The sequence below is a fragment of the Atractosteus spatula genome, chromosome 3 (genome assembly GCF_055471065.1).
Source record: "Atractosteus spatula isolate fAtrSpa1 chromosome 3, fAtrSpa1.hap1, whole genome shotgun sequence".
NCBI lineage: Eukaryota > Metazoa > Chordata > Actinopteri > Semionotiformes > Lepisosteidae > Atractosteus > Atractosteus spatula.
This window is the reverse complement of record NC_142708.1, coordinates 2,048,811-2,061,805: the sequence shown is the minus strand read 5'-3', so window position 1 is coordinate 2,061,805 and position 12,995 is coordinate 2,048,811. Positions and strand designations below refer to the sequence as shown.

At 45.7% G+C, this 12,995-nt stretch overlaps 1 protein-coding gene across 3 annotated transcripts in view; it reads right to left on the bottom strand.

The window, feature by feature from the left end:
* The window catches only part of mctp1a (multiple C2 domains, transmembrane 1a), a 215,668-nt gene that overhangs the window by 120,448 nt on the left and 82,225 nt on the right, over nucleotides 1-12,995 (bottom strand). For all 3 annotated transcript variants that reach the window (XM_088910243.1, XM_088910244.1, XM_088910245.1), the window contains 2 exons: nucleotides 5,458-5,628; nucleotides 4,860-4,990 (listed from right to left, as the gene is read on the bottom strand). In XM_088910243.1, the coding sequence (XP_088766369.1) occupies nucleotides 4,860-4,990; nucleotides 5,458-5,628 (302 nt within the window). The remainder of the gene's footprint in view (nucleotides 1-4,859; nucleotides 4,991-5,457; nucleotides 5,629-12,995) is intronic.

The following is a 12,995-nucleotide window of genomic DNA, read 5'->3' as shown; positions in this document are numbered from 1 at the left end:
GTCACTGATGGCAGATTCAGAAGTAGAACTACAGGAGAAAGTGTTCAAATGGTAGAGGAGTCTGGAAAAGGGTGGACTGAAAATGAATGCAGAAAAATCTGAAATAATGGTAATGGAGAGAAGAGGAGATACTATGACCAATGTTGAGGAGATAAATGGAGGAAAAATGAAACAGGTTGATGGCTTTAAATACCTTGGATCAAAACTGGTAAAGGGAGGAGAAACACTGGAGGCAGTAAAACAAAGAGTGAAAGCTGGATGGAACAAGTGGAGAGAAATAACTGGAATAATCTGTGACAGGAAAATTCCTAGAAAGTTAAAGTGCAAAATGTACAAGACTGTGATTAGACCTGTACTACTATATGGAGCTGAATGCTTGGCAGTTGGAAAGAGGGAAGAGAACTTGATGAGAAGAACTGAAATGAGGATGTTGAGATGGATTCTGCAGATTTCAATGAAGGATAAGATCAGAAATGAATAAATCCGTAGACGATGTAGGGTGGTGGATGTGATTGAGAAGATACGAGAGGTGAGGTTACGGTGGTATGGACATATCATGAGGAGGGACGTTGAGGAAGTAACAAAGAGGGTAATGGAATTTGAGGTGGGAGGTAACAGGGGAAGAGGCAGGCCTAGTAAGAGATGGATAGATTGTGTGAGAAAGGATATGGAGGTATGTGAAGTGAGTGAGGAAGATGTGCTCGACAGAGACAAGTGGAGAAGAGCAGCCAAAGCAGCTGACCCCAGGACAGTCTGGGACTAAGGCTGTGAAAAAGAAGAAGAAGACTTAGTATTGGTGCTAGTAAATTATTATATTATTATTGAAGAAAGATATAAGATGTGAAAAAGGGGTTTATCTGATTTCTTTCTGCACAAAGACTTCTTGTAACACAAGACATCCCATGCTTAGGCACCTTTGAGTTATGTCAGGGATGGGAGTTAATTAATATGAAATTGCAGATGTAAGATAAAGACCCCCCTAACTAAGGACAGATAAAACCGACCATTACAAGTGTTCAAGGTCTTGGGAATGTCCAAACACAGGTGCCCCCCATTACCATGGTAACAAATTGCGTCAGAAGCGGCTGAAATTTGCTATATAAACTGGAAGTTTTGTACCTGTATTTCGAACAATACTTTGGTCTTATTGTTCCTTGCATGCAAAAAACTCAGTTGTTTAAACTTCATCTCAGGTTCCAGAACTTATTTGTCTGTTACTACATTATTAAATCTGAAGACAGTACCAAATTAGGAGGATTAGCAAACACAGTAGACGAGTCAAGTGACATCCAAAAATAGACCAAATGCAAGACTGGGCAAATACAGTACTTGATAGATAACCACAGATTTAATGCAAACAAGTTTAGAGTGTTACTGTACATGTTATGTATAATCCTCTGAGATTATTTGAGATCATCAACAAATCCAACCTATCAGAATTCACCAGAATCACCAGTGAGACACAAACAAGAGGAAAGAAGTGAAAACACGATTCAGGTTTGGACTTTTAACAATCAAACCATATATACTGCACAGCAGGAATGAGTAAAGGTTTATTCCCTGCTGAAAAGAGAAGAAAAGCAACACAACATTTTGACTGTGGAGCCTTCTTCAGGTGTGGTTTTTCTTCTTTATCAGCAGGGAATAAACCTTGATTTGTTCCTTTGCAGTCTACACATGCTGACACAGCTGCCTACTGGAAATTTTTCAACATACTGTACAGCGTGTGACTTTACATTAAATGAGTGTCGAGATACAGCATGATCCACTAAATAATTGCATGCTTATTAAGTATAAGACAAATAAAAATGTGAAAATCTTTAATTGTTTGTATAATGCAGGATTTATACTAGTTTAAATTATTAGATTAAATCATGTTACTTATTTTGCCAGGTTTATCATGAAAACACACAACTGAACTTTAGGCTTTAGTGTTTAAAGACCAAATGTCTGTAACCAGTAACTGCAGATTTACAAAGTTACTGTTTTGCGAACAGAAATAACAGGAATAAATTCTCCCCCTGTGAGGCCAGTGTTATTTTACAAAATCCAGGTCTGACAAGTGTGATTGAGACTCCGCGGAAAGAGAAGAGTAAGATAATACTGACATCAATATAAACGTAATACAGAAAAAACACAGCGAAGATAAACCCCTACCATTGCAGATATATCACCTGGTGTTCATGTGCAATACTGCCCTCCACTGTACAGAAGGCTCTGATTTATGGGATAATTATTCAGGTACCTGGACATATCCTGTCTGACTTTAAAGGTTCATGATGTGCTGACAAGAATAAAGAACCTCTTCATACAGATAAACTCTTGTATCCCTGAAAATCAATGTCCTTCTTCCCCACTAAAGGCATATTTCCTCACCCCAGTGCAGTGCTGCCCAGGCATAAATCTCTGCAAGACACTGCACAACCTGGAGATTACAAGACACCAGGCCCCATTTATCTCGAGAACACACAGGGACACGTCGGAACAAGCCTGTACAACTCACGGCAAGTGGCAAGCAGTTTTCAGTACAGATTTCAGCATTGCATAAAAGTGCAACAATGATGTGGGCATGCTGCATGAGCTGCCCATCCGAGAGCTGGCCCTGGGAGAGATGCGAGAAGATAACCAAGATAAGAGATTCTCAGCTGCGTGAATAATAAGCATTTGTTCTCTTGCTTGGCCACTCTGACTTTGTTAATCACCTATTTTTCTCAAGTTAATCTTTATCCTCAAAACCATGAAAGTGACAAGATTGCGCCTGGAGCGTCTCACCATGGTTTAACGTACTGTGTCCTTTTGTACTGCACATCAGAGACTCAGCGGGACCTGGAACACTCATGTTCAGTACAAGATTCATGTCCAACAGCTCTGACTCAATACGTATTCTTTCTCATTCACATAGCTGAATTTCTCTGTGACATGACTCCACACTGTACATATTCCTATAAGGAAAGGGATGTTTGCTTGTGCAAATTATTAACAGAAGATCTGAATCCTGTTAAGACTTGACTTGATAGCTCAAGACCCCACATGGCACCAGGCTGAGAAAAAGAGCTGTTAGGAAAACTGGAACAACAGAACAGTCCACACACCTTCTGGACTCAGTACACACTAACTGGACTCACGGGACACTGCCTGGACTATAAATCGTTAGTCATTAATGTGCAGATTTTTTATTTTGCTTATTCTTTCTTTGACCTTAATCCACTTTTTAGGATCTGCATCAGTAAAACTCCTTGACTTCCTTCACTCTAATACTGGGCATCCTGTTGTGCCATTTCTCAATACATCAGCCGCTCATTACATGCCACTGTATTGTAGCTGACTGTTAATAGCCCTGCTCACAGGAAAGTACATTATACTGAATCCAAATCTTTATTCATCCCTATACATTTATTTATTTTTTTTGTCTCAATACGAAAAGTTCTCCATTGATGTAATTTGGCTACTGATTTAAAAAAAAACATTAAAGCAGATGTAAGAAATGGAGAGATAAGGGATAAAATGTCCATCTGAATGAAACACAGAGAGCTGAAGGGATCTTGACATGGTGAGTCCTGCCTCCTGCTGGCCGAGGGAGCTGGACGCTGGTACAGTGCCAGCATCCCGCCACCAGAGGGCACCTAAACCACTGGTGCCTACCTCATCTACTCAGGGGAGGCGAAGATCAACCAGACTTCGTTAACCAATCCTCGTCCTCTTACATCACAACCCCCCCCCCTCCAGCCTACTTAAACCCTGCTCTCTATTGCAGCTTTGCTCAGTATTGGGATTTATCTTGTGAGCTACACAGCTTTCCCTCTGTGATGGTCTCCCTGGACTCCTTCTTGGTTTTTGTCTTCACTTTTTGATCTCGATTTCTGGATTTTGTCTTGGGTATCTTATGCTTTGTCTCCCTTTTGGCTTTTGGACCTTTTGCTAGTCTTTAGACCTCGACCTCAGATTCCACTGTTTATACTGTTAACGGTTCACTCGTGATCTCGTCGCCCATCTTTTTGCAACTAGCTGGTCACCAGTGTAACAGACACCGGCCCTCAGGGCAGGTCAAGCACTGTTCTCCTCACTGAAGGAAGGCGCCACTGATGTCCCTGCCCACCCCAGACTGACCCTGCTGCACTCATTCAGCACGGCAGAAGGGAGCTACTGGTTCTTTCTGCTACCTTTACTAAAGTTTAGAGTTCAAGCTTTTATTTGTTGTGTTAATACTGAGCTTGTACTACTGTTGTTCTGATCGGCAACGACATGCTCAGAACTCTAATAATAATAAATGCTTTTGACAAGATTTTCCTCAGGCAGCAGGGTGGTGCAGTGGTTGGCATTGCTGCCTCACTGCGCTGGGGCCCCGGGTTCAAATCCTGGGCCTCTGCCTGTGGGAGGAAACCCACGCAAACAAGCTCTCCCCATAGCAGTCTTCCCAGAAGATTAACTGGCTTCTGGGAAAAACTGGCCCTGTTGTGTGAACGTGCGTGTCCTGCAGTGGACTGGCGTCCTGTCCAGGGAGTATCCTGCCTCGTGCCTGTTGCTTTCTGGGATAGACCCCAGCCACCCTGCTGGATGATGCTGTATCCAAGACAAGCTGATAGGATTCCTAAGGAAACCATGATGCCTTGAGTGGGAAAAATGTATTTTAAATCCAAAAAGGGCGTAAAACTCTTTTAAAACGGAAAGACCAATGATTGACATCGTAAAGATTTCTACACGAGCGACTGATTCAGCAAGTGAATGTAATGAGTCCCGTGTCTGTGATGTTGATCAAATAGTGTTCCTGATCTCCTGTGAGGAGGCTCTTATGCACCAGCAGTAAACCACTCTATCTCTGGAATGGATCAACACTGATTTGGAGGCGGTCGGATACAAACCTGCCGATGAAGTCGTCTCTTTTGCCAGCGTCTCTGTCCCAGACGGTGATGTCGATCATGCCGCCCAGCTCGTCGTACAGGTGGAAGTCAAACTGCTCCCGCCACTGCGGGTTCAGAGTTTTGGCTATCGTCTGGAAGGAAGAAGAAGGATCATGGGGCATTTAAATACACAGCATGTTATTTTGGTCTGAACAAAACTCTGTTAATTACAGCACAGAGAATATCAGACTGCTAGAGATGAACCGCTGTTCATCCTGATGTGGTTTCCAGCACCTTATGGACCTTTTGCCTTATGGTGTTATCTGCACAGAGTATACGCGCCTCATGCTCATGTGGGTTCCCTCTGGGTGTTCCAGTTTCCAACCACGGTCCACACACGTACCGTACTCTAGGTTACGTGTGTGTCTGTGTCTCTGCATGCCCTGCGATGGACTGGCGTCCCATGCTGGGTGCACCCTGCTTTGCACCTGTTGCTTGCTCAGACAGGCTTCAGCTAATCTGAGACCTTGAATTAGTTAAAGCACTGGCATTCCTGCTGGCATACAGTGCAGTCATACGTACTGGGACATTTAAGGCTGTGAAGTGTCTGGGGTTTTACCTTGCTCTTGTACTTCTGGTGCCCCAGCCTGAATTTGACATAGGGGTCACTCAGGCCATTTTTGTCCATTGGCTTCAGGTCGTGACCCTCAATCAGGCTGATGCTGACGATGCCCCTCCACAGCTGGGCCTTCCTGTGCAGATCAGACAGCCGCAGGCTCTGGTTCTGGTGCTTCAACACAGAGACTACAGCCATTACTTCACCAGCGACACAGACTACAGCCATTACTGCACTAATGACACACACACTACAGCCATTACTCCACCAGTGACACACACACTACAGACATTACTGCACCAGTGACACACACACTACAGCCATTACTGCACCAGTGACACACACTACAGACATTACTGCACCAGTGACACACACTACAGCCATTACTCCACCAGCGACACACACACTACAGCCATTACTTCACCAGCGACACAGACTACAGCCATTACTGCACTAATGACACACACACTACAGCCATTACTCCACCAGTGACACACACACTACAGACATTACTGCACCAGTGACACACACTACAGCCATTACTCCACCAGTGACACACACACTACAGCCATTACTGCACCAGTGACACACACACTACAGCCATTACTGCACCAGTGACACACAATCTACATCCATTACTGCACCAGTGACACACAGACTACAGCCATTACTGCACCAGTGACACACAGACTACAGCCATTACTGCACCAGTGACACACAATCTACATCCATTACTGCACCAGTGACACACACACTACAGCCATTACTGCACCACTGACACACAGACTACAGCCATTACTGCACCAGTGACACACAGACTACAGCCATTACTGCACCAGTGACACACACACTACAGCCATTACTGCACCAGTGACACACAATCTACATCCATTACTGCACCAGTGACACACACACTACAGCCATTACTGCACCATAGCCATTACTGCACCAGTGACACACACACTACAGCCATTACTGCACCACTGACACACACACTACAGCCATTACTGCACCAGTGACACACACACTACAACTATTACTGCACCAGTGACACACACACTACACCCATTACTGCACCAGTGACACACACTACAGCCATTACTGCACCAGTGACACACACACTACAGCCATTACTGCACCAGTGACACACACTACAACTATTACTGCACCAGTGACACACACTACAGCCATTACTGCACCACTGACACACACACTACAGCCATTACTGCACCAGTGACACACACACTACAGCCATTACTGCACCACTGACACACAGACTACAACCATTACTGCACCAGTGACACACACACTACAGCCATTACTGCACCAGTGACACACACACTACAGCCATTACTGCACTAGTGACACACACTACAGCCATTACTGCACCAGTGACACACACACTACAGCCATTACTGCACCACTGACACACACACAACAGCCATTACTGCACCAGTGACGCACACACAACAGCCATTACTGCACCAGTGACACACACACTACAGCCATTACTGCACCAGTGACACACACACTACAGCCATTACTGCACTAGTGACACACACACTACAGCCATTACTGCACCACTGACACACACACTACAGCCATTACTGCACCAGTGACACACACTACAGCCATTACTGCACCAGTGACACTCACTACAGCCATTACTGCACCAGTGACACTCACACTACAGCCATTACTGCACCAGTGACACACACACTACAGCCATTACTGCACTAGTGACACACACACTACAGCCATTACTGCACCAGTGACACACACTACAGCCATTACTCCACCAGCGACACACACTACAGCCATTACTGCACCAGTGACACACACACTACAGCCATTACTGCACCAGTGACACACACACTACAGCCATTACTGCACTAGTGACACACACACTACAGCCATTACTGCACCACTGACACACACACTACAGCCATTACTGCACCAGTGACACACACTACAGCCATTACTGCACCAGTGACACTCACACTACAGCCATTACTGCACCAGTGACACACACACTACAGCCATTACTGCACTAGTGACACACACACTACAGCCATTACTGCACCAGTGACACACACTACAGCCATTACTCCACCAGCGACACAGACTACAGCCATTACTGCACCAGTGACACACACTACAACTATTACTGCACCAGTACATCAGTAAAAACTAGATCATTGTTATTATTACACCAGTAACACGTTGATCACAGCCATTATTACACCAATGACACAGATCACAGACATTATTCACCAGTGAGCTGCACCTCAGTCAATATGTCACAGTATAATATGAAGACCAGGAGCTGTGGTAGCTCAGTCGGCAAGGGCGTCTAGCTCCTGACCGGAAGGTCCTGGGTTCAATCCCAGGTAGGGGCAAGTGATTTAGCTTGCTCTAATTCCTTCCAGACAGATCCTGAGGTAAATTCAGCCTGTTTTCCAAATGAGTACTGGGGGGTTAATCCTCCTGGGGGTAACAGGCCAGCCAGAGCGTGATGCTGACCACATCACCCCCACCTCCAGTGTCGGAGGGTTGAGAAAAATGGTGGCCTTGCCCCCCCATTCCCCATGGGCCTTGATGGTCTGAAAAGGGACCTGCCTACCCATAATATGGAGACCACATTGATGACTACAAGAGTGAACTTTGCATCTGATGGTACTTTCCTAGGGAATGAAGACTGCACCAATTAGTGCGACAGTACACTGCCCTAAGAATGGTGCTTCAGTGTTCTAGGGATCACAGCCTTTGCTGCACAGCTCACTGAACCTCAGACCACTGCTATTATTTTCCACAATTAACTCCTCAGCACCAATATAATGGCTTAATGTTACCAAAGACCCCAGGATTACACAACCAACAGATTGACAGGGTAAGGAAAAGAAGCCTTTTTCAGTGCACTAAAACATACTGTCGCACCAATCGAAACTGGGCAACAAGCTACAGTATACTATGTGTGTATATGTGTATATCATTGGACAAAGCATCTTCCTGACAGGGAATAACAATCACAAATTTTCTGCTACTTGTTACTGTTCTGTTAACACTAATTCATTGGTCTTGCCAATAAAGCTCTTTTAATTTGAAACAACTGGCAGTAGGAGCTGGATCTAATTATTAATTAGTCACCTAATTTGTAACGAACTCCTGAACATGCAATATTAATTGATGTGCTCTGGATTGATTTAATGTAATCTGTAACATTGAAAGAATTTCTCCTTTGTAAATAACATTTTTTTTTCCGCTGTTTGTCTCAAGTGTTTCTAGCTTGAATGACACTGAAACTTTATACAATAAGCAAAACTGGTTACAGAGTAAATAAACCCACAAGCCACTTCAATGAATATAACATTAATCACATTTCTAGAATTTTGTCTTTGAAAGAATTTATTCTTAATGAGCTCGGTACACGCAGACACCACAATATCTAGAGAAAGTGAGCCAAAAATAATGAGGAAAAGTGCTTGACTGCAAGATAGACACAAGTTAATCAGCTGAGCGGGCACATTATCCTTTTATCCTTTGGGGAAAAAAATACTTCTGTAACTTATTTATTTTTCCAGAGGTTCATGAATGATTTAGGCCTTTTTGACTGCGTTGAAGGTGGATTTTTCCTTCAGTTCAGTTTTGAGCATGCCCTCTGAAGCACGACCAGGAAAAGTGACACAACTGAGAGGAGTTGCTCTGCCTGTTGCTACATACTGTACATATCCACCCAGGGAAGCTAAAGACATATCACACCAATTATAAAACAATTACCAATATTACACAGAATGCAAAGTGCTGCTTTCTGTTCAGCAAAGAAATAGTGCTTTCAAAAGGGAAGCCTCAACAGCATGTAGTCCTTTTCTGCGTTAATAATCTGGTTATTTCACCTCTTCAAGAGCATCAAATGTACAAAGATACTGGGCTTAGAAGCACTGCATATTTTGATGTCAATATTGACAGGGAACTGTTAGTCCCAGGTTGAACCCAATGTGGAGCTTCGAATCAGTAAGCCATACATCAGGCGTCCTCTGTCTTTAGTAATAAAAACAAGCTGCAAATTTTCTAGCACCTTTCAAAGCAATCACAGTGCTGCATGTGTGCAATTAAAATAAAGAACATGCAGCAAAATAATTAACGAAACCTTGCATGTGCAACATGTCTACTCATCTGTTCTCTGTCATCTATTATATTTTTTACCAAAAGAAAACAGATTAAGTTTACAGGTACCTCTGTTAACAAATGTACCACATGCATGGCTAAACACAAGTGAAATCAAGAGATTCACATGTGGTTCCACACACTGCAAAAGTTAATCGCAAATAGAAAATTTCGACTTCGTGACTCAAGGGTCTGAGCCCCAGATGAGACACATGCTGGGCGAAAGGGATCTTCTCATACAGTGCATGCAGAGATGAGAAGAGGGTCTCAGGCCCCAGACACCACCAGACTTTGTGTTGAGCGAACAGAAACAACCCAGACGATGAGAAGAGGAAATGGGGGAGTTTGAGGTGTGAGTCATACCTCTCTGCTCCTTCTTGTGCTCGCCCTGGTGTCGATAGATTGAGCTCAATGATTTATCCCACCAAGTCCCACGCTGGACTAAACAGCCTATTAATTCCCTTGGCCAAGTGCTGTGATCTGGTTTTTACTCAATGTTTACTGCTGCCTCTCACAGCGGTGCCCAAAGACAGGACGTTGTCTGTCCTGTCAGGCAGGACAAAGCTGCTAACAAGAACTCTTGCTCAAACACCTCACAATAACAGGGGTGTTAGAAACTGAGCATCAGCTTGCAATTCTAGCACGAAATAAATTCATTTCTTATAGCAATCGCAGTTTTAGAATCCTTTCACCTATCCTATTTGGGAGAGAAACCTTCCCGCGACCTTCTGCAGTGTGGTAAGATACGCAGGTGACAGTGCAGACTGGGGGCACTCCCCAGCACTGCTCCTGCTCCTGCAGGCAGAGAGGTATGATGAAGGCCTGGTACACCAGTTTCCAGCCTGCTTAAGAGTGACAGCTGCAATATATTAATCAGACGTATGCTTGCTTGCTTTTTTAAAACAAGGTCTTAGTCTTTGGATCAAAAACGAAAAACTTAAAAATGACACTGCATGCTTGTACTGAAAATAATAATGCTTGAAAACTTCTGATCTAGTAGCAATAATTGATATACAAAATCAGGAGGGATCTTTTAGGATATGACAAACAGGTATACTGTAGTATAGTGCACACTGCTACACATATAAAATAAGGGTTTTAACTTTGGTTTGGTAGCTATCAAGCTATAGTACTGTAGCTCCAGTATGTTGTAAAAACAGCTTAAACAAACTCTCAGATCAGTGCCACTTCTGATAAAGCTGATAAGCACTCAGCTCAAGAAAGAAAACAAAAACAGCTCCTCCAACCAGCCGCCTGGCAGGCTCATTCTGGGCCTTGCCTCTTCCCACTTCAGTTACCCCTGCCCCTGTGAGAACTAGATGAGCTTTGCTCATGAGGCATATTGAAGGCTTGTGTGTATTTTAATGACCCCTCTCAAACAGTAGGGCTGATTACAAAGTAGCACTGTGGCCAAGGGCTACTGACACTGACGTTGACCCTGACGCTGACACTCACACTGACACTGACGCTGACACTGACGCTCACACTAACACTGACGCTTACACTGACGCTGACGCTCACACTGACGCTCACGCTGACGCTGACGCTGACGCTCACACTAACACTGATGCTCACACTGACGCTGACACTGACACTGACACTGACGCTCACTCTAACACTGACACTGACGCTGACGCTCACACCGACGCTGACACTCACACCGACGCTGACACTCACACCGACGCTGACACTAACACCGACACTCACACTAACACCGACACTCACACTGACACCGACACTCATACTGACACTCACACTGACGCTCACTCTAACACTGACACTGACGCTGACGCTCACACCGACGCTCACACTGACACCGACGCTCACACTGACACCGACGCTCACACTGACACTGACACTCATACTGACACTCACACTGACGCTGACACTGACACTCACACGGACGCTGACGCTCACACTGACTCTCACACTAACACTGACGCTGACGCTCACATTCACACTGACGCTCACACTCAAGCTCACACTCAAGCTCACACTGACACTTACGCTGACGCTCACACTGACACTGACGCTGACGCTCACACTGACACTGACGCTGACGCTGACACTGACGCTCACATTCACACTTACGCTCTCACTAACACTGACGCTCACACTGACGCTGACGCTCACACTGACGCTGACACTCACACTGACACTCACACCGACGCTCACACTAACACTGACACACACTGACGCTGACGCTCACACTGACGCTGACGCTCACACTGACGCTGACGCTGACACTCACACTGACGCTGACGCTCACACTGACGCTGACGCTCACACTGACGCTGACGCTCACACCGACACTCACACCGACACTCACACTGACGCTGACGCTCACACTGACGCTGACACTAACACTGACACTCACACTGACGCTGACGCTTACACTGACGCTGACGCTTACACTGACGCTGACGCTCACACTGACGCTGACGCTCACACTGACGCTGACGCTCACACTGATGCTGACGCTCACACTGACGCTGACGCTCACACTGACGCTCACACACTGACGCTCACACTGACGCTGACACTGACGCTGATACTGATTCTCACACTGACACTGACGCTGACGCTCACACTGACACTGATGCTGACGCTCACACCCACACTGACGCTCACACTGACACTGATGCTGACGCTCACGCTCACACTGACGCTCACACTGACACTGATGCTGACGCTCACACTCACACTGACACTGATGCTGACGCTCACACTGACACTGATTCTCATACTGACACTCACACTGACGCTGACGCTCACACTGACACTGATCCTGACGCTCACACTCACACTGACGCTGACACTGACGCTCTAACACTGACGCTCAGACTGACGCTGACGCTGACGCTGACGCTCACGCTCACGCTCACACTGACGCTGATGCTGACGCTCACACTCACACTCACACTGACGCTCACACTGACACTGATTCTCATACTGACACTCACACTGACGCTGACGCTCACACTGACACTGATCCTGACGCTCACACTCACACCGACGCTCACACTCACGCTCACACTGATGCTGACACTGACGCTCTAACACTGACGCTCACACTGACGCTGACGCTGAGGCTCACACTCACACTGACGCTCACACTGACGCTGACGCTGACGCTCACACTGACGCTGACGCTCACACTGAGGCTCACACTGACACTGACGCTCACACTCATACTGACACTGACGCTCACACACTGACACTCACACTGACACTCACACTAACACTGACGCTGACGCTTACACTGACGCTGACACTCACACTGACGCTGACGCTGACGCTCACACTGACGCTGACGCTCACACTGACGCTGACGCTCTCACTGACACTCACACCGACGCTCACACTAACACTGACAC